This window comes from Vanellus vanellus (assembly GCF_965231255.1).
Source record: "Vanellus vanellus genome assembly, chromosome: 8".
Lineage (NCBI taxonomy): Eukaryota > Metazoa > Chordata > Aves > Charadriiformes > Charadriidae > Vanellus > Vanellus vanellus.
The window spans coordinates 29,786,379-29,811,802 of record NC_138913.1 but is presented as its reverse complement, the minus strand read 5'-3'; the positions used below and the strand labels follow the sequence as shown (position 1 = coordinate 29,811,802).

Sequence of the window (25,424 nt, the reverse complement as noted above, 5' to 3'; positions counted from 1 at the left end):
GGGCGCCGCCGTACGGCAAGCGATGCTGCGGGACGGGTAGGGAAAGGGGGGATCGCTCCCGGCGCAGCTCGCTTGCCTCCTCGGCGCTGCAGGGCGTCCGCCTCCCGCCAACGGTGTCTCCGGGGATGGGGATCGGGATGGGGACTGGGATGGGGGGGAGTACCCTCCCGGGGGAAAAGGGGGTGGGGCTCGGTCGGCTCCGTACAACACAATGGCCGCGCCCATGTGTCAGAACTTCTCCGGGCGTACGTGTCACGGGCCGCTCCCGCCGGCGTCGCGCGGAACGAGCCGAGACCTTACGCGCCACCACCCGTCAGGCTCGGCTCCGCTGCCGCCCCACCGCCTCTCTCTTCACCCGCGCCGCCTCTCCGTACAGCAAAATGGCAGCCCCCACAGAGATTGTAGGAAGCCGGGCGGCGCGGCGAAACGTGACGAGCGCCGCCGGCAGCCAATCGCCGCGCAGGCCGGGCGGCCAGCGGCGCTCCCCATTGGGCGGGCGCCGCGCTCGCGCCGGCAGCCGCGCAGGGCCGCGCCGGGGCGTATGTGTCGGCGGGGACGGCAGCGGCCGCAGCCCTCGGCGGGGCCGCCGCCATGGACGCAGGTGGGTGGCGGCGGCGGCGGTGGAGGCGGCCCCTTCCCGCGCCGCGGTGAGGGGATGAGCGGCCGCTTTCCGCCTCAGGAGCCCGCGGTCCGGCCCGGCGGCCGTTGGAGGCCTTGCGGCTTCCTGGGGCGGCCTAGGCCCGGGCGGCCCGCAGCAATGCGGCCTCCCCCGGCGCTGTGAGGGGCGGCCCCCGCCCGGCTGGCAGTCACCTCTCCGCGGCCCTGAGGGGCCTTGGGGGGGCCCTGAAGAGTCTTGAGGGACCCCGAGGGGCCTTGGGGGGGGGGGGTTCCGGCCGCCTGCCCTGCGGGGGAAGGCGGTGGGTCGGGGCGGCCCAGCGGTGCCCGCCGCTGCAAGGCCAGAGCCCTCTCAGCAGGGAGGTGAATCCCTCCTGCCCTTCCCAGCCTGGCGTTCACTTAAAAAAAAAAACAAAAAAAAACCCCAAAAAAAACAACCCACCCCAAATGAAAGCTCTTCGGCATTGTTTGGTGGCATAGCCTGGATGGGACTGCCCGGGAAGCGAGGTGGAGGGTGACGGCGGCAGGGCAGGTGTCCCTGTGCTCTGCTCCCCGCTGTGGTGAGGGGTAAGGCGCCCTGACCACTTGTCACCTTTACGGTTTGCGATAGAGGGGTTGTTTTCATACAGGGGAAGGAAGGAAAATAAAAGAGCGTGTTGGCACTTGGGTTGGGACTCGCTTCCTTCCAGCCTTCGCGTAGTAACAGCTTTCATCCACCCTCTGCAGAGATAAGTGTTGTTCCATAATAAATGTCTTCCTGTGCCGCGTGGGCTCCTCCTCCGTGTATGTGGAGGGAATCTATAGCTCCTGTCCCTCCAGACTGCTGTTTTGTCTTGGTTTTGTCCTTGGTGCAGGTGCTGCTGTTGTCAGTGTTGATAGCATCCTGACTTGCTGCCTGGTGCGTCTTTGCATGTCGTTGCATCCAGTCTCTCATGCCTGGGAACCAAATGCATTCCAGCAAGTGAACTTACACAACCTGAGCCAGGAGATATGTTTGCTTTCCCTTTGCGTAAGCGTTACCAGGCTTATCGAGGGAAGGAAAACCTCGCTGTGATAGACAGTGGGGCTGAACCTCTTCTATGCAAAGAGGAGGTTGGGTCTCTGGAGGTCTCTGGGCTTTGGAGCAATGAGAGCTCAAGCCCCTTGGTGTCCAGCCCTGCTCCTGAGATGTTCAGGGACCTGGTGGGCAGACTTTGAAGTTTGCTCTGGGCCTCGAAGAAAGCAGCACTCTCCAGTTGACTGACTTTCCTCCTTGGCTGTCTCTTAACTCCCTGTTGTTGCTTAGATAATCGGGTTTTGTCTTGTTTGAAAGAGCTTAGGGGAAAGAAGAGACTTAATCTTTCTTCTGCAAAGGCTAGAAATAAGGGTTCAGGCTGTTCTTCGGTTATCTGTTTTCTAGGTGTGTTTTCAGCAGAGCTTTACTAATACAGTAAATATTCTACATACAGTAGCTTTCCTTCTTTCTGCTATGCGTTTGTCAGCTGGGGGAGGTGATTGTCCATCCCTTTTCTGATTCTTTTGTGGTGGTATTAATTGGAAGCTGAAGGACTTGGTGGGGGGGAAAGGTGTCTCAGCTCTTGTGGACACTGCCTGAGGGGTGTTATAATGTCGGAGAGAGAGGCCTCTCTAGAGACTGGGGGAAGCCCAAGAAGCAATTTGGGAAGTGAGTTTTTGCAAAGCCTGTTTTTCCTTCAGTGGGATGCTCCAAATCTCTGCTTCCGTATTTTGTATAAAAAGTTTTTCAACAAAACATCTAAGCTGTGCAGGCAAACTGTAACCAAGATGATTCATGCTGGAGTGAACATCAGCTGTTTTGCTGGTCAAACCGCAGGGAAAATTACTGGCCATATATCTGTTTGAGCCATCAAAGTTTTGACGTGTTGTTATTTGTTTCCCAAAGTTAGCAGAAAAACAAGTAGCTTTGGTTTTGGTAAAGCAGGTAAAGTTAGTGGCTGTCAAGGACTTAATACTCGCTGTAAGCACATGTCTTGCCTTCAGGCAATTGCAAACTGACATCACTAGTCAGGGTCTGCTTGCTGATGCTTGGCTGCGCTCCTGTGTTTGATTATGTGAGAGCTTAGTAAGGGTTGCATTGATGTTTTTAGCCGGGCTTTTCGCTGTATGGCTTAAGAATATAAGGAGGCAAGATTTCACCCTCTACCCTAATTCTATGTATTGAGACGGTTTTCCCTCGTCTCTGTCAAGGTGATGCTATATAGCTTTTCAATCACCTTGCACGTACTCACGCTTAGTAAACTGATATTGAAAGTTACTGGCAGTGCGGGCGCATGCTGGGTGCCTCAGGGGTTGGTTCCTTGTGCTTCGTACAAGGCAGGCTTTTGTGATGTGGCCTGTTATCTTATAACTGAGTAGATCTAACCACACTCACAGAAGTGGAAGAGAACTCAAATGTTCAGGCTTAATGCTGTTCTTTAATGCGGGTTTAGTTTGAACGCCTTTACCTAGGTTCTTTAATATAGGTGTTTTCTGTAGTGGCTTTGCCTTTTCTGTTGGGGCTTTCTAGGGAGTGTGTGGGCTGAGAAGGTGTTCTGGGATGCTACAGCAGACCCAATGGAAGGCATGCTTGTGGGGCAGAGATCCAGCCGATCTCGCATCATTCACAGCATGCCTGAGGCTTCTGGAAAGTGAATCTGCTTTTCTAAGGCTGTGTTTTGCAGGCCTGAAATGCTTGGCTTTTTAATTATAAATCCATTGTGCAGGGAAGGAAGTTGAACTGTTGTATGTGATATGCGCCCAGATTTTCTGCAGAGGCTGCTGCTCTACTCTCCTGGATGCTCAGAGGTCGGTATTTAAAATAGATTGAGGGCTTCTTGAAGGTGAAGTTTTGGAGTGCTGCCTGAGAAATTTGCTGAGCTCGCCCAACTTTTGCAGCTCTGAAGGGAGCATCTTCAAATAGGATTTCTGCTTGGTGAAATTCCAGTTATGTTTATTTTCAGACCCTTTGCTTCTAGGAGGGAGAGAAAGGCTCCTGTGCAAGTTGTGACACTCTTTGTACCCCTGCCTGAATTGTTTGGATCCCACTGGCTCCTATTTAGCTCATCTGGGTTGTAGTTTTGAAAAAGTGCCAAAGCATATGAAGGTAGATGTTTGTAAAGGAAACAGTGTCTTCAAGCCTTGTGGGGAATTTATTGCTCCCATTATAAAATTATTGATACTAACTCAGAGCAATCGCTTGAATTTTCCTCCCCGTGAAGGTGAAACTTTAACTCCTGCCTTTAACAGTTGTGCCTTTTCAGATGCTGGCAAGTGTTTTTTTCCATAAAACCAACATACGCACTAATGCCTGACAGCATCTTTCAGATGCGTCGCCAGACCTACAGGACCTTTGCACAGAGCCCAGATGTCGGGCATTCGGCTGAAGGACTCTAGGTCTGGGACTCTCGTCTCGAATGTGCAGTGTCATGGCACTTGCTGCGTTCTCTCAATACGCAGCTGGTCCAGCGGGCAGCCTGGGAATCCCTCCCACCTGCTGACCCCTTCCTGGCTTTGATTGAAGGGAAGAGACTCCAGCAGATCCTTGCCGTGAAGCTGCCAGTTGCAAATCCTGTGCTTGCGAAGGACCTGGTGCCCTGCGAAAGGTGGAGCCGCAGAGGATGCGGCAGTTGAGAAGGAGAGGAAGTGTTGCTAGGAAAGAGAAAGAGGGATGGCAGGTAGCTTGATAGTTTCTGTATAGCATCCTTGTTTCAGCCATTTTATTTAAGCACTTTCGGGCTCCTTTGACAGAGAGCTGGATTCATGGCAAGCTTGAGAACTGACAAAATAAACCACAAAATATTCCTTGGAGCTTTAAAACCTATCTGAGAACTTCAGTTTTTATGTTAAGACCATATCTGGTAACGCACTGAATTAAAAAAAATTCCTAATGACTGGTGTCCCTTTGAGCTGTCAGAATAAACCTGTAGTGTCTCATCCCAAAGGGAAGCTTTGAAGATTACGGGAGAAAGTAGAAAGTGATGCTTGCTTGGAAACATCTGCAGAAATCACGTTGCTTTCTTCCCTGGAAAGAAATCTGCAACATTGGGCAAGAAAGGGGTGAAAGCAAGCCAAGCTATTAAGTAAAGATAGACACAGACAGCATGGACAGCTGGGGATTTGTAAAGTTTGGCTAGTATATGGCAAAGAAATTCTTAATTTCCATGCTAAATTTTGTGAGAGGAAAAGACTGCATTAGTTTGCTGGTACTTTTCTGTGCAAGCAGAATTGCTTTGCTTGCTGTTGAGAAGTCACATCGCGGGATGGGAATGGGAACACATGGTCCACGCTATCCTAGGTGTGCCTGAAACAGTCTATAGACTAATTCACACAAGGAACAGGCTCTTAAATCTTTTGGACTAGGGTTAGGACCAGAGTCTAATTCGAAATTTGATTTAGGAGCCTATTTTCATTTCTGTTGCCAGGGTTCCTGCTTAAACAGGAGTTGGTCTTGGTGATGGTGTCTTGCTGCCACTACTTACTTATTTTTCTTTGACATTTGGAATTGGAATTTCAGGTCGGAGAGCCCTGGGGCAGAAGGCTGATGAAGTACCTACAGGAGGCCAAAATGCCTTTGCGTAGCTTGTTTGCCCGAGCACAACATGGAATATCCTAGATGTCTGGAAAGAGGGGGAGCAGAACCTTGTGGTGACTTTCTGGAGCCATCATTGATGCAAATCAACCGAGTTGTTATTTACTGGTGCTCCAGATGACGCTTTGGAAAGCTAAGCAGGGAATGATTGGGAGGAAAGCTCCTCTATGAACGTCTTCGATTTGTGAAAAGGGCGAGGTCTGCTACGTAGGTGGCACCCGAGAAAAGCAGCAGGTGACTCGTCTTGGGAAGCAAAAAGTGAGGTGTGCACCATGGAGGGTGGTGGCTTTCACAGAAAACGGGGCTGAGGAGCTTGTGGTCGTTTAGTCCATTGCCCTGTTTTAAACTTATGTCGTGTTACTGCAGATTTTATTGCATTTGCCGTGAGAGATATTTTCAATAATCGCTTTAACGGTTACAGAAGAGTCTGGCTTGGTTCTGCTTTAAATTTTGTAGGCCGTTTGTTAAAAATCGACACCTACAAAATTAGATGGTTTGTTTCCAGAGTTCCAAGATCATTTGAAAGTACCTTATTTCCAAATACAGACCTAGTGGAGCACAGTTTATCTAACTCTTTTTTTTTTTTTTTTTTTTTTTCCTCCCCTCCCCTCCCCATCACCTGAGTGTTTTGCACAAAAGCTTAGGCTGCCCTGATCCGAGGGCAGCCTGTGCTGCCGAGTTGTTCTGTAGCAGTCGCGTAAGAGGAGATGCATCTCTAGGCACCGATGGATGCCATGCTGTGAAGGGAGCCAGTAAAATAGACCTAAGGTTTGCCTGTTGCCTGTGAACCAGTACATCTCTGCACAGCTCCGCGTTCCTCAGATTTTTAGTGTGACATCTATAAAGGCAGTGCTGCTCCTTGGGCTGCAGGCTGTTTTCAGTGCAGGTGATGACTTCTGCTGGATTCCTTGCCTCTCGAGGAGGGACTGACTTGCGGAGCAAGGTTTAGTTCCCATCTTTGATGTGGTCTGTGCTTTTTGTGTTCCACCACCAAATATTCTATCCTCTGGAAGAAGGAGTTGAATCACTTTGCTCATTTGAAAAGAGGATCTCGACATCGTTGCGGAGAACTGCACTAGTGTGCATGATGGTGCCTGTTCTGGGAAGCTGAGCACAGCTGTTGGATGAAGTCCTAAATGTTTTCTTAACTGGGCAGAACCTGGAGCTGCCCTGACCAGGAAATCCCTCTGCTTTTCTGCTTGTGGAACAGCCAGGAGCGAGCCAGGGCTGCGTCGGCTCTCTGTGCCTTCCAGAGTTGGTGGTCTCAGGGGGAGTCGCACCGTTTCTTGCCAGCTAGAGGCAGGTGCTCTGGGTGTGTAAGTTCCTGGTTCACAGCAGCTCTGATTCTGTAGTTTTGTATGATTTTTAAAACACAAGGAAAAGCTATGAAAGGTATGTAATTTCTTCTTTCTCTTTCTAGCTACTCTTACATATGACACTCTCAGGTTCGAGTATGAAGACTTCCCGGAGACCAAAGAACCCGTTTGGATCCTTGGCCGGAAATACAGTGTTTTTACAGGTATTTTGCATGCACAGTGCAACATGCTCTAATGCTCCAGAGGACTTTGTTAGCGTTGCACTTTGTTTTCTGAGCAGCGAGGCAACTACAGTGTGTGTCTGTTTGCTGGCAGAGCGTGCAGACTCTAAGTGCCGTGCTCCTCTGTCTGGCCATCTCTGGGGGCTCTGAAATATTCTTGTGCAGAAAGTTACCGTTTAGTAGTTATTGGGACTTGCGTCATGGGGCCAGCATGGTTGAGGCAAGGGGATAGCTTGGGGAAAAGGTGAGGAAATGATTTCCTGCTTCATAATTTGACTATGGCCATGGCATCTTCTTTGGGTTGATTGCAGCTATTTCAGGGAAAAAAGGAGGTTTCTTCTGCCCTGTGGCACTGTCTTGTTCCTCAGCCAGATTTTGCCTCTCTGGGCACACAGACCGAGGGAGGAGCAGAATGCTGTTGTCATTAGGGAAGGCAGGTGAGGGATGGATCCAGCTGTGTTTGGTGTTATCCTCATGTGTGTGTCTTTCGATGCTGAAAAATTTTCAGAGAAAGAAGAGATCCTGTTGGATGTGACCTCTCGGCTTTGGTTCACCTACAGAAAGAACTTCCCTGCTATCGGTATGTACTGTGGATGAGTCTAAGTCCTGGAAGTCATGATAATCCGTTTATCTCTACCTAATAAAACAGTCCCAACAAGCATAACATTAGTTCAGTTCTGTTTATAGGAATCTGAAATGCATTTCATTTAATTGGTAGGGTAGACTTATTGTTTCTCTGATAATGAGAATTCCTCATCCCCTTAGATATGAGGAATAACAGTGATTTTTAAAAAGGACATAAGAATGAGTTTGGGAAGCCTACCTATCGTTTCTTTGAGCAACATGAGAAGATTTTTGTACTTCATGTTCATTAAGTTTCACATATGTCTAATTTTAAATACTATTTAATGATTGTCTTGGGCTTGAAGTGGATTAAAGACAGGAAAGCTAGAGCTGTGATGCAGAAATTACTGCCTTTGTGCATCTGCTCTGGACTATGTGGGGGGTTTTGTTTGTTTGGGGGGGTTTTAAATGGCTGAAGTGGCTGTTACTACAGGAACAGTAGTAATATGGGGAACATTTCCCTGTGAACTCGAAGGAGGATGTCTTGGTTCCTTAGTTCCTATTCTGCGTGGTCTCTTAATTGGTGTGGTTTTGGGTACTGGCTGGAAGGGGTATCGGAAGAGATCTGAGAACAGGTAAATGGGATTCCAAGTCCCACCCGTGTCCTCACTGAAAATGGCTCTGATTTGGAAAAGACTTCTTGGTAGCTGGTCCCTGTGGCTTGTTCTGTTCTTTCCCTACTGGGAAAGTGTTTGCCTAACAAGCTATGAGACATCTTTGATGCAGTTTAATCCCTTTAAATTCACGTTTGTGAGCCATAGTTAAACATGTGTTGGAAATTGAAGGGTTAGTATGCGTTTAACAATGGCTGACAAACATGATTGGGGTTTCTGTGCGAGTTATTAGAGGGTGGGGGACGGGAAGAAATCCCATTTTCTGAGTCATTTCCCATTTACAGTATAGATGTGGTTTGCATGTCATACAGTAAACCTTTTCCTTTTTCAGTCTTTCTTCTCCCAGTCATCCCTTTTATTGTTGGCCACTTGTCTCTGTGTTCACCCACTATAAATATTGTAAGCTCCTCAGAGGGTAAGGGGAATGTCTTGTGCTAATTTTGTAAAGCATTATCAATTTTGGATGTTGTATATGTTATAAATTTCTGGCCAAATTATAGAAGATAGCTGCTGACCATCCAGAAGTTGATTAACTAGTTCTCTTGGGTGATTTTTCTCCCTGTGCTTTTCACGCACAGTAGTTGCACGTTATGGAAAGAAAAAAGCAGCATGACAAAGAACTTCTACTAGTTGTGCTGAGGCACAGCTGACTGCGTGCTTGTAAGACAGCTAACTGGTATGGTCACACTAAACATTTTATCTATGAAGCTTGCAATAATAGCCAGAGCTTCAGCGCAGGAGCAGCAGTTTCCTTTTGAAGTTCTGTAAGGGAAATACTTCCAGCCTTGAGGCCTTTGTCTCAGACTTTCCAGCATGAGCTAATATCCAGCTTATTCTCCAATATTATGTAGGATGTGGGTTTTTTCATTGCTGGGGTGGGGTTTTTTGGCTGAGGTTGGGTTTTTTTTTTTGGCCTATGTTGTTCGCTTTGGAATCTCATCCAGCTGTAGCTGCTTATGATGTGGGAATTCTTTGGGACTGATTTGTTTTGCATGATGAGTTGCCTTCTCAAGGTGAGGATTACAAGACATCACCTGTAACAAGCACCTCTGTGCAGAGATGTGTCTCTGGATTGGGCTGAGAGTCTGCAGCTAGGCTCAAGGGCTGTTGAGCTCCTGAGAAATTCAGCTCAATTTCTAGTTGAGTTGTTTGGATTTCCGTTTGAAGGGTTTTTTTTCCCCTTTCAGTTAGTGTTAGAGGGTTTTGTTTGATTGTTTGTTTTGAAGGGATGCCATTCAAGTTACTCGCTGATAACTACATTTTTGTTTCTCAGCCTTGGGTATGTAAGCTGAAGTAGTCCATATTCCCTGCCTGATTTCTTGGGTGAACCTGCTACCTGTGCAGGCTTTCAGCGCTTTCATTTCTTCTCCCTCTTGGCACTGCTTTATTGTTCATTATGTATTTATTTTCTGTCCTCGTTTACAGGAGGAACCGGTCCCACATCTGATACTGGCTGGGGCTGTATGTTGCGATGTGGCCAGATGATCTTTGCTCAGGCCTTGGTCTGCAGGCATTTGGGAAGAGGTAAACCAGTGCACAGCCCATACTGACTTCCATGGCCGCGTGCTCCCACAAGTGCAGGACTTGTAAGGACCGCAGATAACAAGGGCACAGCTGGGCATTGTTGAGGGCTCTATGCCTTTTTCTTCAGTCTTCTCAAGTTCAGGGCTGTTGAAAGAAAAGTCTACTGGAAACCCCCCAGCAGGTTTTTCCCTGCTGTCTACAACTGTACATAAATATAGTTGTCCGAGCCTTAAAACAAAGCAGAGCCCTGTAACATGTTAGTTAAATCCACTGCGGCCAAGCACGTACTAGTTTTTTCTTTAAGCGTTTTTTATATAGCTGACGTTTAAAACAACTTAGTGGATTAATTCTCATTTATAGTTCGGTTTTGACACAAAGCCCTCACTTTCTGAGAGTAGTCTCCTCTCCCTGAATACTTCTCTTGTGCTTGGCCCGTGCTGGGTCTGTAAGCAGCTATACTGGAGTGTTTTTTTTGATGGTGGTTGATGGCCTTTGAATTTGTGGAGGATGATTTTTGTAGTGAGGTTGTTAAAAGGAGAAGCTGCTGCCCGAGCATTCACACACATATCACCTGAGTCTCTAATTGCGCAGACCAGGGTCCCTTCGCAGTGGGCGACTCCAGTGAGCCAATGGGTGCCCCTTCCGACTCCTCACACACACACTTACTCTTGGGTGCACTCCCTCCTTCTCCAGGCTTGACCCTAGGTTTCCCGCAGCAGAGTCTCAGGCATCAGATTTTATAAAAATAAGTAATTTAATTGAAGGGTACAGCAGGAAGGTCAGCCTGGGCTGGGTATCTCCAAAAAGGGAGGGACCTCAAACAAAGAAATCCCTGGACAATTACACCTATGTGATCTTTACACCCGCCCCTCACGCGCTGTTCACGTGTCTGTTAGTCCAATGGTGATTTTTGGTCTGGGGTCTTCTAACACCTTATTGGATTCTTTCTCTGTGTCCAGGCGGGCTGTTGACTGCTCTTATCTTGTTGATTTGCTGTCTCTGCTGGCTGTTGTAGCCTCCTTATCTTCTGGTTTATGCTTCTTGTGCACCTGCGCTTGCTGGCAGAACATGGGGAACTGAAAAGTCCCAGACTTAGGGAAAACAATACCAAAACATCAGTGTGTTACGGACATTTTTCTTATACTAAAAGACTAAACACAGCACTGTACCAGCTGCTAGGAAAAGTACTATGAAAATTAACTCCGTTGTGGCCTAAAGGCTTCAGCAAATCTAGCTGCTCATGCTAAGTAAAGCTAAGCAAACAGCATAAATCGCACCATATTATATCCCTAAGTAATTTATTCTCATTAAAAGTTACTTATTTAAACTAAACAACTAGTATCTCTCAACAGAGGTCACATGTTTTTTCTCAGAATATGTAGCTCATGCCTGTCAATGAGAAATTGTAATGCTGTTTCCCATCTGTGGGCTAGAGGTACAATTTGTGTTTTCTGATTATTTTTTTTTGTTTGTTTATTTGCTTTTCTGTGGATGATAGTCCTTCACCCCAGCTGTGAGAATGCTTACTGTTCTTTTAAACTTAATCCTTTAGTGTTGGGAATGCCTCCCATGCCTAGTAATAAGATAGCAACATGAAAATCAGGTCAGTTGATTGACGCCCAGGGAAGAGAATTGTAGTTTGCAGCCTCTAATTGCTAATAAATATTGTGTTTTGTTTCATGTATCCCCTTCTCTGCCTTAGACTGGAGGTGGATAAAAGGGAAGAGGCAGATGGATAATTACTGCAATGTTCTTAATGCCTTCATTGACAAAAAAGACAGCTACTACTCCATTCACCAGATAGGTAAGAGTCTGGGTGCTGGAGACCGTGGAGATATTCAGTCTGGGTTTCCCATGAGTTTAGAATATCACAGTGTGTTTGCTTACTATCTTGGCCAAAAAAAAAACCCAACCCAATGAGCAGGTCAGGTAGTACGTGATACTATGCTGCTTGTTTTCTGACGTGATGTAAAACTATCACTCTTTATTATGGATTATGATGTTTTTTTCTTCTTCATTCCATTAAGGCCGTCAGGCTTTAGGTTATATTCAGCATCACTTTCCATATCCTAGCTAGCTAAGGTGAGAGGAGCGCATGTGACTGCTGTTCTCACTAGGACCTTGTGATACGAGAAGGTGATTGAGTGAAGAAATTCTCCGAAGTAGCAAATGGGCTAAGGAAGGATCTCGCTTTGATATAAACTTCCCCGGCAAATAAAAGAGAAGCAGCCTGTTCCACTTTTTCCTATAGGGTGTTAAGGCACCTATAGCTTCAGCGAACAGAACTGCAGATTACAGGGGTGGTCCTGGTAATCAAACACTCTAAGTAAAACTTTTTCTGAGGTAACATTAATAATAGAATCACAGAATGGTTTGGGTTGGAAGGGACCTTAAAGACCATCCAGTTCCAACCCCCCTGCCCTGGGCAGGGACACCTCCCCCCAGCCCAGGTTGCTCCAAGCCCCGTCCAACCTGGCCTTGAACACCTCCAGGGATGGGGCAGCCACAGCTTCTCTGGGCAAATGCCTTTTGAATTTCTGTGTTATTGCCTTTTGGGGAAAGGATTTGCTTTAAAGTCCTTGAGGATACGCTTCTCTCTCCCATCTACGCTAAGATACCTCATGAAAGGGTAGATTCTGCTGACTCAAAAATGTTTCCAAGTGCAATTTCTCCTCTATTAAATAGAAACTCTGATTAGGAAGGGACACAGTGTAAATGAAATTCTTTGCTAAATTATTTTGTTTGGTTGGTTGTTTTTTTTTCCTGTGATGCAGCCCAGATGGGAGTTGGAGAGGGAAAATCCATAGGTCAGTGGTACGGACCAAACACAGTCGCACAAGTGCTCAAGTAGGTGCTGCTTTTTTCCTTTATGTCTTTTGAACCGCGCAATCGGGTCATTTGGTTTGCAGTACCTCTTAGCTTACAGGTTTCTGCCTGTTGACTGAAGCACAGCTTTATGTTTTCATGCTGTTAGCAGGCAACCTGCTTGAGTTTATCAACCTGCTTGGGCAGGAACTTGCAAGGAGCCCTTCTGTCATTCAGGCGCTGACAAAATGTGAGAGAAAACAGGTTTTAAGTTGAGGACAACCCCCAAAAATCTCTTTCCGCGTCCTGCAAGTAATGTGCTTGCCACTAGAACTGAGTGCAATGATCTGCAGCAGATGGGAAGCAAGGGCCAGAGCAGATGACTGTTGCTGTCGTTTGGATCTCTGCTGACCTGACAACAGCATCACTTATCAAAAAGCTGCCAGAGAGCTATCAAGTTACTAATGCATTAGCACGAAAGCATTAATATTTGCAGCCTGGGTTCCATGGTGACAGGCAGAGGATCAGAGCAGTGCTGGAGCATGGAATGCCTTTAATAAAAGACATGCAGTGTTTTGGGAAACGGTCTCCCTCCTGTCACCATTCTTTCCTCACTTTGATTAGGTGAGCAAGGCGCTCCCTAGAATTGCCTAGGATTGCCTAAAAACAGCTTTCCCAGGTCGCACCATATGCTGAATTAGCCCAGGATCTGATATGGGTGATCAGGACATGTTGTAGGGAAAGTAAAGTGATTTTTTTTTTTTCACTTCTTATTTATTTTTTATGCTGTCTCACTTTCTGGTAACTGGCAGCTACAGGATTTGAGTTGGAGATTGTATCAGGGCTCTTGTACTTAGTAGCCGCTGAGGGACAAATTCCCAGGTGTGGTCCCATTTGCAATGTTGTTTATTCTTCTGGCCATAATAACTAGTGGCAACAGAGTCTACAACTCTGATACTTGTATAAAAACATACTATACCGTGTAACTGATGAAAGCTAATTTCTCCTAATCCCGTTTCTCCTCTTTGGTACACCACCATCTTTGTCTTGTAATTGTAACTAATCCTTGCTTACTTTTTTTTTTTTTTCCTGTAGAAAACTTGCAACTTTTGATACGTGGAGTTCACTGGCAGTCCATATAGCCATGGACAACACAGTAGTGATGGAAGAAATCCGTAAGTATCACGTGGTGGTAGAATGTGGTGTATCCTCTGGCAGCAAGAAGCCAGAAAAACACTGGAGAGCCTATACTAGTACAACACAACAAGCATGGAGTAAATGTTCTGTCTCAAAGTTGTGGCTAAGAGTGCTAAAACCAGATGAGAATTGCTGTTCTAGGGCAAGGAAGTCCCTTGTTTGACTCTTGCTTCATCTAATAAAGCCTCTGACTCGGCAATGTGGCCTCTGGATCTGGAGGGAAGGTCTGGTGACCTTCAGAGGGTAGGCAGGAGCTGCTTGGAAGGTAGCATCAAACTTATTTATGGCCACAGGTAGCAAGCAGTAAATGGCTGCTTCCTCTCTCATATAATGGGGTAGGAGTGTCTCTGCTATTAGGCAGAGTAAGAAAACTAGAACAGATCGCTGAAGAGCCAAATGAACAAAATTGGCAGGGAGGGCAGAGAGGAGAAGGGAATCTCTCTGGAGTACATCTTTCATCTTCTTTTAAGGAGTGCTCACTCATTGTTTCTTTTTTTTTTTTCTTTTTTTTTCTTTGTTTTTTTTTTTTTTTTGTGCATCCTGACAGTAGGATGGCTCTGGGGGCTGAGCAGCTGTGCAGTGTGTTCATCCCTAGCATGCTTGCTCAGGCTGCAGTAACCAAAGCTGAATGCCTGTGTTGCCGGTTGCTGCAGTCCTGCATGGTCCTGGTCACACAAGCCTTCCCCTCGCTTGCTTTAGACTAACTTGTGAGGCAGTGCGCTTACCCAGCACAAACCCATGCAACGATTTCTGCCAGGTTAGCGTTCTGAAATGGCTCATAGAACAGCCTGGTCAGCGCCGGAGCTGGTGCAAGGTTACAGGTGAGACCGTAGCAGGCATCATTTAGGCTGGCTGTGGCTGCCATGGAGCCAAAATCAATTAACAGGCCATTTGTCCCTAGAGTGCAGGACAGTCACTTTACAAAGTCACGTCTATTATCAGGCAGTCTCAACTGAGAGGCCAAGAAGTGTAGGATCTGATTGAGAAGTGCCTGTCTAACCTTACGTACACATAGTCCTGTGAAGGTGTGTGCTGATGCCCTTGGCTTCAACGAGGGCCAATGTGAAGACAGAAACTGGATTTATATTTCATCTTTAGCCTGAAAACATTATTTCTAGAACTGAAGCATGCTGGCTGCAAGGCTTGGGTACGTTGCAGGCTCTTGTCTGTGTGGCTTGTGTTCGTCACTGACACCGCTTCGAGTAATGTGTCCGTACAGCTTGTGTGTGTGTGGGGGGGGTGTGTTTGTTTATTTTCCTCAAATGTGAATCATGGTGTACCCATTCAGGGCCTGAAAGTCACTATATGAGTGGGTCATGTGTGTTTTATGTCTGTAAATATGCGTTATATATCTTGTGTCCCGAACACCTGTCGATAGTGAAGCATTCAGAAAAGTTAATGCTGTTTCACACATCTTAAGTTCGGTCACTAATACTGTTCAGCGTAAGGTGCGTAGGAAATACGTTTTTCTACAGCAGTGAAGAAAACATCCATATTTATCCCTTCTGAGTCAGGCTGTTGTATGAGAAAGGGGCTCTTAGTTGCGTGTTGGAGGATCCTGTGCCTCAGAAAGGTGGTGAGAAACCAAGACAGTAAAGCCAGTACCTGACAGCAGCCGCAGCAGGAGAGGTGTTGTGTCAAATCTGTTGGAGTATGTTTGCAGTAAATGGTGTGGATCCAGCTGGGAAGCTTTAGGCAGGTTCCGCTGTGCTGTGGCACCAGTGTTGCAAAGCCTGTCAAAGAAGTTGGGTGAGTTTAGTCTCTGCCGAGCTCCCTGCTGCTTAAACGGGGGTTAAATATGTTCGTATCACAGTGCGGGGTTGTCAGTTGCTTTGCCTGATGAGGAAACCTGCAGTGACACCCCAGGCAGCAACAGCCCTGGCTTGGCAGCTGATTTCAGATCATCAGAACAAGCAGGCAACTGCCAATGGAAAAAAAAAAAAAAAAACACATGATCTTTACTGTTTTAACTGGATAAATCACTGCGAATAACCACTTTCCATTTTCTCAAGACGTCTGGTCACTATAATATGTCTGTGCACGAGAGATGAGCGTATACACCTTCTCCCTCCTTGTGGAGACAGTATAGGGGTGACCTGCAAACCCTTCAATGCAGGTTGTCTCTCATACTGAGGCGTTAGATCAAAGCGCTGTTTCTTCTACCTTGGGTGTAACGTCCTCTGTGTTCAGCGGGGTTCGAAGCTCTCAGTAGCGAGCAAACACCCTGCTGAAATTGCTGGTGATGAAGGTGTTTGTTTACATTGTGTCCTACCTGCTGTAGTGTCCTGGCATTCAGCTTAGGCCAGGAATACATTAAAAGAGCCTCTGGCATTTTGTCTAATTGCCTTGGCTTCGTGATTAAAGTGCTGTGGGTTTCTTTGGGGTTTGGGTTTTTTTTTCTTCCCACGCCCAGCCAGTAATGAAATTAGCCAGTGAGACAGGTAGGCTCGGAGATGTTTCTGTGCCAGAATTTACATAATCTGGTTGCATTACAGCCTGGCTGTGTGTTTGTCAAGCCTGTAGAATGAGGATGCACAGCACGTATGTCCCACGTATGCCCCAAGGGGCTTTACTGCCCCATACCTTACAGGCAAAGCTCATGCTGAAATTGCAGAGTGTAACGATCACCCTGTGTTAGGTCTGTAAAGTAGCTTCTGAATGATCCCCGATAAAATTTGTGAAGGCTTTAGTGAACTTTAAGAAAATTACAACTCTAGACAGACACCATGTTTGTATCTTGTTACAGTCCTAATTACAGGTGAATAGTTCCTGTACTAAACCGTAACACTTTCCTCCTTCAGTTCAACTGTCTTCATATCCTCCATCAACTCCTCTGGAGTTGAACACTCCAGATTTTTCTCTTTCTGCCTACATGCTCTCTGAATTCTGGACCCTTGCCTGACCTCCTAATCAACTCGTTTGACCTTGTTGGCACAGGTTGTTGCTTAGCTTCTCACCTGCTGCAAGAGTTTGCTTTTTAACAGCCCACCAGATGGTGGATGTGAGTACAGTGTGCTTTGGCATAATCTTGATGTAAGCTTAGATGAAATGCTGAGCCCTACCAGAATCCCTGCAGGGAGTACATACATCGCACCATCCCAGCACCGGACTTCGTTAAGATTTTATTTATTTTTTTTTTTAAAGCGTTGTAGGCCTTTAGTAAATAGCAATTCTGATCAGAGCTGGAATAGAGGTACTCAAGGTCTAGAAACGGAGGCTATTTCTGATGCTTTCTGCTCATGTTCCCTTTCTGTAGGGCGGTTGTGCCAGTCCAACTTCCCGTGTGCTGGAGCTGCAGCATGCCCTGCTGTGGAGGCAGACGTACTCTATAACGGGTACCCAGAGGAAGCGGGGGTTAGAGATAGGCTCTCACTGTGGAAACCATTGGTGCTGCTGATACCTCTCCGCCTTGGGCTCACAGAGATCAATGAAGCCTATATTGAAACACTAAAGGTAGGGGACATGGAGCTCAATTCTTGGTGTTCTGATGCTTAAGGGCCCTGTTGTGAATTAAGTCATTTCTGGAATTTGGTTTGGGGGTGAAAATACTCAGAAATAATTGTCCTATTTTCAAAAGAATGTGTTTAGAGACAATCCTCGTCAGAGGGCAGGATAAGGGTTCTTGCAGGCTTTAGTCAGGCAAATGTGTGGGGCTTTTGGAGGGTTGTGGTTTTTGGTGTTTGGGGTTGTTTTGCTGGGTTTTTTTAGGGATCTTACTTCACAACTTAATCTCAGTCCCTCTTTGCATTTAGATGGTAACCACCCTGCTGAAGCATTTGTCCAGCACAACTGTGCTGTGCTTGGGGGCAACCTGAGCATTAAAGAATGCAGTGTTGCAAACTCCCTACGGCTCTGATGCTGGAGCTTGTGCTGCAGCCTCAGGCTAGAATTCGGCTCAGGGTTGCAGTGTGGAGTATCAGGAGGCCGCAGAATTTAGGGTGTGCAGAGTACACGCGCAAGAGGACGGTGCACATTGTCTTGCTGTACTAAAGCTAGCAAGCTCTGAGCTGCTGTAAGTGAGCTCCAAATTCATGTGAGGTTATTTGCCCGTAACTCAGTAGATGGTACCTGGATACTCCAGATGGATAAGGAACTTGTTTCCTGAATGATCGTTCCCTCCTGAGAGCACTAGTGATGGCTCCAGGGCATCTTGCCACTGACTGCACAGAGCCAGGGCTTGCCTGGACTGAGCCCTGGAGTAGTGCTGCTTCTTCTATTTGGTCCATCTGTCTGTTCCTGTCAGCAGGTAAAGGTGGTTTTGAGCTGCTTCTGTGTTACTTGAAAGCCCCGTGTTGCAGCCTTCAGCCTTCCTGGCGGAGCTTCTCTCCAGAAATGGCTGTTTCTGCTGCTTTTCAGTGTCCCTGTCTTTCTTTCCCACTGCATTTTTGGATGTTTGCCTTTGTTGCCACCTGCTGTCTCACTGTCTGTCAGCTGTGTGTTTTCTGTATTGCTTTTCCAGCACTGCTTCATGATGCCCCAGTCCCTGGGAGTGATCGGAGGGAAACCAAACAGTGCTCACTACTTCATTGGCTATGTAGGTGAGTGCCCAGAGTACTGCAAAGACTTTCCAAGCATCTCCCCCCAGCTAAAAAAATATTTGTGGGAGCGGTACAGCTCTCCTGCTTGGTCTGTGGTGCATGCTGCAGGGTTCCTCTTTCCTGCTGGGAAGCATGAAAGGCTGCTGTGGACTGAATGTCTTTGTGAGGATTCGAGTGATGTAGCTTTGAATGGTGGCCATAGTACAGGCTGTAAACTTCCAGTGTGTAATGCTAAATCCTGTCTCTAAAGAGGTGTGCATAGAGACCTCTTCCTAGGTTCAGAGCTGACCTCCCTTTAGGGGCTTGGCTGGATTTAACTGTCCTTTAGTTGTCCCCTTCCTGAAACTCTAGAAAGCGTTGTCCGTTTAGTCTCCTCCTTCCCTCTGATTTTTTCTCTCTCTGTCTGAGACCTCAATCTGGTTGTGCTTTGGATTTCTGGGACTGACTTGAGCTTACACAGGACACTGGATAGCACGGGCAGGAACAGTATCCAAATAGTGCCTGTGCCTCGAGCCCAGGCAGTTGCTGTGGAGCGGGCGCCATGGTTCTGCTGGCAGCTGGCTCTTTGCCTGGATGAGAAGCATTTGGGAAAGTGGCTGAAAGCAAGTGGTCCCTAAGACGTGGGGTTCCTCTGTGGGGTTACGAGAGCTGGCTCTGTCATTGGTCTTCCTCCTCTTTGTATCTCACCCTTTGCTTCTCAGAAGACCGCCTTTTTGGAACAGTTCTTCCTGTTCACGTCTCCTTGCCTGTCTGTCCAGGTGAGGAACTCATTTACCTGGATCCCCACACTACGCAGCCTGCAGTGGAGCCCAACGACAGCGGCTGTCTCCCCGATGAAAGCTTTCACTGCCAGCACCCTCCCTGCAGAATGAGCATTGCTGAGCTCGACCCCTCCATTGCGGTGGTGCGTTCCTGCTGCTTGTTTCTGATCGCCTGGAGGAGCAGTGGTGGGGTCCCTCTGTTTCACAGCTGTCCCTTTCCCCAGGGAACTGGCAAGGGCAGTGGTGATGGGTTGGGTAATCTCCAGGCATGCTGTGCTCTGGGCAAGTGCTGCCGTGGGTTTCGGTAACGCTGGTACAGAAGCTCCCCATGCAGGAAGCGGTTTGGTACAGGGAATTCCCCCTTGCATGGCAATTAAATGCCATTCTTCATGGGGCGGTATTCTTCTCTTAGGTTTAGTTCGAGCTTTGATTCCTGCCTTTTGATGGGCAGATCTGAATCCATTCCCAAATCCAGATTATGATTCGGTGTGGCTTGTTTTTTGTTGAACCTGAGATGCCTGCCCTTTGTTGCCACTTGGTTTGTTGCTGCCCAATTTTTCTTCTGCAGTAGAGCAGACCAGTAGAGCTTCCAGTGCTCGGATAGTCTGGTCACATCAAGCGTATGGGGAGTGTTCAGTTTAACGGGACAATGTAAGCCACAGTTTAAAAGCAAAGCAATTAGGTGGTGTAACTTCTCGCAGTCCTGGTCCGGTTGTTTGGCATTAATACAGGGCCTTAAGACTGAAATGATCAATCTACAATATATAAAAATAATTATTTTTTTTTCAGGGCTTTTTCTGCAACACAGAGGAGGACTTTAACGATTGGTGCCAGCAAATCAAAAAGGTTTGTGTTCATATCACCAGGAAAGGAATATAGGGGATTGTCTTGTTTCAAACCGCTGCACAGAGAGCATGTTCTCTGCAGTGTGATCCCATTTTAAAGCATATGAAAATAGTTTATTAAAATACCAAAAAGAGCATAGCTCTGAAATTCTGCTGCTGATGCAAGTCAAAGATTTGAGAAACATTTTTTCAGCCGCAACGAAGTCTCAACAGATCATTATTGCCCCTTAAAGACCCAGGGCACTGTGAGTACAGAGTTGGTTCTCATGGCTCTTACTCTTGCTCCACAGCTGTCCCTGGTAAGAGGAGCGCTGCCGATGTTCGAACTGGTCGAACGCCAGCCGTCGAATTTCTCCAACCCTGATGTCCTGAATCTTACACCAGGTGAGGCCACGCAGGGAGGTGGAGCCAAGGGTGAGCTGGGCCCTATGGTTTTCCGCAAATTGTGCGGAATTGCATGGTGGCTTCTAGTATGTTCCTGTTCCGCCTGGAGTTTGATCTGGAACTCTTAAGTCAATTGATTTAGCTCTTTGGCTTTTGACTAGCGGTTCACAGATCCCACAGTGTCTGAGGATGATTTTTAGAATGAGTCTGTGAACGATGATGGTGACTGAGGGGAAGAAAAAACAAGTTTGTAGGCTATCACAGCAATGTGAATCTATGATTTGTAAAGGGATGCTTGGAGGAATCAAAAGGGTCCGTTAAAAAGGCTGAAAACTGAGTTTCTAGGTAATGAAAATAGTCAAAGACAGGGCTGGTCAATCTTAGTTCCAGTGTAAGGCACCCCTTCCCTGCGCATAGAATCATAGAATGCTTTGGGTTGGAAGGGACCTTGAAGACCATCTTGTTCCAACCCCCTGCCCTGGGCAGGGACACCTCTCACCAGCCCAGGTTGCTCCAAGCCCCATCTAACCTGGCCTTGAACACCTCCAGGGATGGGGCCTCAACAACCTCTCTGGGCAACCCGGGCCAGTGCCTTACCACCCTCAAAGTGAAAAATTTCTTCCTAATGTCTAATCTAAATCTGCCCTCTTCCAGTTTAAAGCCATTCCCCCTTGTCCTATCACTACGTGCCACAGTAAAAAGTCCTTCCCCAGCTCTCCTGTAGCCCCTTTAGGGACTGGGAGGCTGCAATAAGATCTCCCCGGAGCCTTCTCTTCTCCAGGCTGAACAGCCCCAACTCTTTCAGCCTCTCCTCATAGGAGAGGTGCTTCAGCCCTTGGATCATCCTCGTGGCCCTCCTCTGGATGTGTTCCACCAGGTCCATGTCCTTATGTTGGGGACTCCAGAGCTGGATGCAGTACTCCAGGTGGGGTCTCATGAGAGTGGAGTAGAGGGGCAGAATCCCCTCCTTTGACCTGCTGGCCACACTTCTTCTGAAGCAGCCCAGGATATGGTTGGCCTTCTGGGCTGCGATCGCATACTGCTGGCTTATGTTGAGCTTCTCGTCAATCAGCATCCCCAGGTCCTTCTCCCCAGGGCTGCTCTCCATCCATTCTCCGCCCAGCCTGGATTTGTGCTTGGGATTGCCCCGACCCAGATGTAGGACCTTGCACTTGGCCTTGTTGAACTGCATGAGGTTGGCTTGGGCCCACCTCTCCACCTTGTCCAAGTCACTCTGGATGGCATCGCTCCCCTCCAGCGTGTCTACCTCGCCAAAGAGCTTGGTATCATCGGCAAACTTGCTGAGGGTGCACTGGACCCCACCGTCCATGTCACCAACAAAGATATTGAACAGTACAGGTCCCAGAAAGGAACAAGTGCTGGGCGGTATCTTGGCTGTCAGGCTCTGCTTATCATGTTAATAACATGCACAAACATTGCAGGAGATAAAATGCGATTGACAGCTTCTGCCAAGAGGAGTGAGTATGCGTGGACAAACTTACCCTGTCACCAGGCATTGGACTCTGTCCCATCACTTGCCTCCTACACCCTGTATTTCCTTGCTGTCTTTCTCCCTCCCTTAACCTGAACTTTCAAAGCCTTCCTTATCTCACTGTCCTTTTCTGTAAGAATGCTTGATTCCCTTAAACTGTCGGTTGATCTTTGCCTCTATTAAATTGTCTCTAATTGCTGCCTTTCTTACTCTTCAAAATGTTTTTGTAATGGGCTACTTGTCCTTCTCCCTCTTCCCTAGAGCCTCTCCCATCTGCTATGGCCATTCTGTTTCTCTTACAGTCCTACCCCTCGCTAGAAGGATTAATTGTACTCATCAATGTCCAGCCCCTTGTTTTTCTTTTCCCCAGACAGTTGGGTTCCCTGCTGCGTTACTGAAGGTGAAGGGGGCTGCTTCTCTGGAAGTTGTGCTGCCAGGACCCACGGGCACTGCAGTTTGCTCAAGAACAGTGACACTAGGCCTTGGCACATGCTACTATGGCATTAAAACTTGTCACAAAACGTTCAGGGGGATCTGCAGCCTTGTGTCCGTGTGCTCCTCCTCTGTCCCCAGCCATCAGTTATTGCTGTTTAGCTTTTGGCTGGCTGTTCTGCCAAGTCCAGCGTGTGCTTTCTTGAAGCCTGAGTTAATACAGGTTTCTCCTTTACTTGCCCAGTGTGCCCATATGTTCTCACCTGAATTTCCCCTATGGTAAAGTTGCTTTGTCTTTAGGTGTGTGCTCCCTCCTCACCATAGAGTTGGAAGGATGGATGGGAGGGATCGTGTCCTTCCCTCACAAAATGGACTGTACTAATTGCTTTTGGGAGAGTGCATGTTGTGTAAGTGAGCAGTTTTAGCCAAGTCTGGCCTTAATTGGGCCAGAAATCTTCATGGATAGTAGCCCAGACTTGGGTCCGTTCTCCTATTTTAAGCCTCTTGAGAGCAGAACTGTTTTCTGCTAATACAGAGCTGCTGCGCAAGGAAGGTCGTACAAAACAGAGCACAGAGTTGCTCTGCACCAGGGCTGTGTCTGGGGTCTGTGAAACATGGTGCGCCTTCTGCGCACCGAATAATTCCCTTCAGCGCATTTGCCATCCGCCTGCTGTGTGCTGTTTCTCATCCCTCCTCAGAGCCTTCACTCAGGCGTGTCACGGAGTCTCTTGGAAACTGTGGGCCCGTGACACTCAAATCCTGCTGCCCTCCAGCTGCTGGTCTCACTGACGCGGAGCAGTCAGTGCGTCCCATGGAGGTAGTGCTTTCTTTTTTGTCTTGTAGACTCCTCCGACGCTGACAGATTGGAAAGGTTCTTTGACTCGGAAGATGAAGACTTCGAAATCCTATCCCTTTGAAAACAAATAAGAAACTGACTCTGCAAATTTGTGTTATGTGTGGGGAGAAGGGGGGGGAGGGAAGCTCCTTCGAGAGCCTGGGGCTACCGGTTTTCATAGGTGCTTGCTGCCATCCCTGCCTCTTGTCCATCCTGGCATTCTGTGCAGCCTCTAAGCGGAGCGCGCATTGTCTGCGGTGGGATGAAGAACCAAGTGGGTGTTACAGCCTTACTGGCTGGCAGTCGGAATTTCTCAGCAGAAAACAGCCGCTGGAAGTGGATGCAGTGGTGCTTAGGAGTTCAAAGCCTATCTGGTACATCAGCAGGTCAGTTGGCCTTCCGGGGGAGGCATAGAAATCATTAGAGCGCTCCATCTTTACCTGGGGACGCCCCTCTGAAGCTTAAATAGAGCCACCCGTCATTTAGCAGGTGCAATGCACAGTTAATTCCTTTAGCAGCTTCTCTTCTCACTGGCCAACTTGGACTGCAGCTCACAACGCAAATGAACAGCAGACAAGTCCCGACGAGACAGCTGTGAAGCCCCGGGAGCGCAGGTGGCCGGGCTTCCTACAGTACAACTCCTGTTCATGCTTTGCAGGACGCAGCGCGTGCCGGCAGGTGTGGTACCCCTCTCCGGCTCACATCCTACGAAAAGGAAGTTGAGGGCACTTATAAGTGACTGGTAATTCATTCAATAAGCAAAGGGCTGGCTGGGAAAGCGGCGCAGAGCCATGCTGCTGGGGAGGAACATCTCAGTCTTGGTTTACGTAACAGCAGAAAGAACGTAAGGAGAGTAGAAAATGTGCACGTTGTTGCTTGGTGAGTCGATAAAGCATTGTGCTTCTACACTACAGCTATTATCTTCAGGAAAGCTGCTTTAGGCAGAGAACTGGATTCTATAGCCCTGGAAAAAAACTCCAAGTCCTCAGCTGGGAGAGGCAAAACGGGAGAGCCGACATCTGCCAGCGGCGTGCCTGCTTGTTCCTGCGCCCCAGTGTGCTGCCACAGCGTCTAGGGAATTAATCTTGTCGGTACTGAAAATGTGAGCTATAAAATCCCTTGAGGTGTTATCAGTGGGTTGTTTGGCAGTTCCTCCAATTACTCCCATTAGACATTCCCTTTCCAAATCAGAAAAGGTGCCTGAAGGTCAAGTAGGCTTCCCAGCCGCCTGGGTACCTCTCCTTTTGTCTTCTGCCAGCTCCCCCCCCCCCCCCCCCCCCACCGCAGAGTATGCACAGAGGTACTGTAGGAGCTAACCCAGAGTAACCTGTTACAAGCAGTCATCCCAAAGAGGGCAGTAAAGACAGAATGCCTCGAAAAGCTCCAATTTTACTGGAAATTGTAGCTATTTTAAGATGACAACTCTGCCCAGGGCCCTTCTCCGCACAGAATTCGGAGAAGGGTAAACTGTGGAGGAGAGCTGGCTTAACGCAAACTGCGATAGAAGCCGCTGAAGTAGCTTCCTTAGCGCATGCTGCAGATCGCAAACCTGTTGACAAGGCTTTGTTTTGTACATTTAGGGTTGGAACCCGTCAGTTGATGATTTTATGCCCCAGGGTGGTGACAGCTGGCTAGAAATGACCTGTTTCCCCCCCCGTGACTGACCTACTGATGCTCTTAACTGTCCCTATGCTATCCAAAAGCAGAGGTTTGAACTGGGAACCACAATGCTTCTGTCACTAAATTATTATTTGCTGCTTTCTGCCTGCTTCTCCTCTTCTCTCTTGTAGTTAGGGGAAGAGGCAGCAGAGGAAGTGGGGCTGTGCTCCATTCATCTGCTTTCAATTTGTATCTGAATAAACAGATCTAAAACCTTTGCCTGTCCTACTGTTTTTTGCATGTGAATCCAAGGCGGTGGCGGGCGGTATCTCGTAACCCTGCAGCGCGGTTGGGAATCCTGGCAAAACCATTGCGGTTTTTACCCTGTTAGGGCAACAAAGGCAGAGGAGAGAAAAAGTCAAACTATGGGCAACGGTGATTTGATCTTCCTTTTTTTTTTTTTTTTTTTTTTTTTTTTTTTTGGTATATCCCATAGAAGAGAGGCTGCTTGGGACCGCCGAGTTCACGGTCTTGCCCCAGAGGGTGAGCACCTGCAGCCAGGCTGGCAGAAAAGGGGGGGGGAAAAACACTTCCATAGCAATCCTGCTACTTGAATTTTAAGCAGCGCAGCATCTCTCCACTTCTAAAACAGTGTAAGCCCTTCCAGGGTAGGACATGGTGGGTTTTTTTGGTTTTTTTTGGTTTTTTTTTTTTGGTTTGGTGAGTCTCTGCCAGATGTGCTTTTGAGGTAGAGGGGAAAGAGCCAAAGCAGAGGCTCAAAAGTTTCACGTTGGCAGGTAGAAAGTGGAACTTGTTTCCTTTAAGACCTCGCGACGGCTGTTCAGCTATTTAACTGATAGCTTTTCCCAGCATCAGTTTCCAGCTAACCCCAGCTCTGCGGGAGCAGATGTTACAGAAGTAAATGAATTCAATAACCCTTTAATTTGCGTTTTGCCATGCAGGAGACAGTGCTTGAATCGTATGGCTGTTGCCATTGGCAGGTCTTCTTTTGCTGAGAGCTATAATCACTCAGGCTG

The 25,424-nt window shown here is 47.7% G+C and overlaps 1 protein-coding gene across 2 annotated transcripts; it reads left to right on the top strand.

The window, feature by feature from the left end:
• Positions 1-546: 546 nt before the first annotated feature.
• On the top strand, positions 547-24,653 carry ATG4B (autophagy related 4B cysteine peptidase). Of its 2 annotated transcripts, XM_082486943.1 has the most exons (13): positions 547-601; positions 6,621-6,719; positions 7,246-7,317; positions 9,401-9,499; positions 11,202-11,303; positions 12,274-12,346; positions 13,400-13,479; positions 16,758-16,954; positions 17,961-18,039; positions 18,798-18,943; positions 19,590-19,646; positions 19,936-20,029; positions 22,797-24,653. In XM_082486943.1, exons 1-13 carry the CDS (start codon positions 592-594, stop codon positions 22,868-22,870), a joined length of 1,182 nt encoding a protein of 393 aa, XP_082343069.1. In that variant the 5' UTR covers positions 547-591; the 3' UTR covers positions 22,871-24,653. The 2 variants fall into 2 exon arrangements, with proteins under 2 accessions (XP_082343069.1, XP_082343070.1); XM_082486944.1 differs by lacking the exons at positions 16,758-16,954; positions 17,961-18,039.
• Positions 24,654-25,424: the final 771 nt, after the last annotated feature.

What these genes read in the sequence shown, in the direction of transcription:
- ATG4B (XM_082486943.1), top strand. An exon ending in GAAATACAGTGTTTTTACAG is followed by an intron (nt 6,720 to 7,245) that starts GTATTTTGCATG and finishes AAAAATTTTCAG; the next exon opens with AGAAAGAAGAGATCCTGTTG. An exon ending in AAAGAACTTCCCTGCTATCG is followed by an intron (nt 7,318 to 9,400) that starts GTATGTACTGTG and finishes CCTCGTTTACAG; the next exon opens with GAGGAACCGGTCCCACATCT.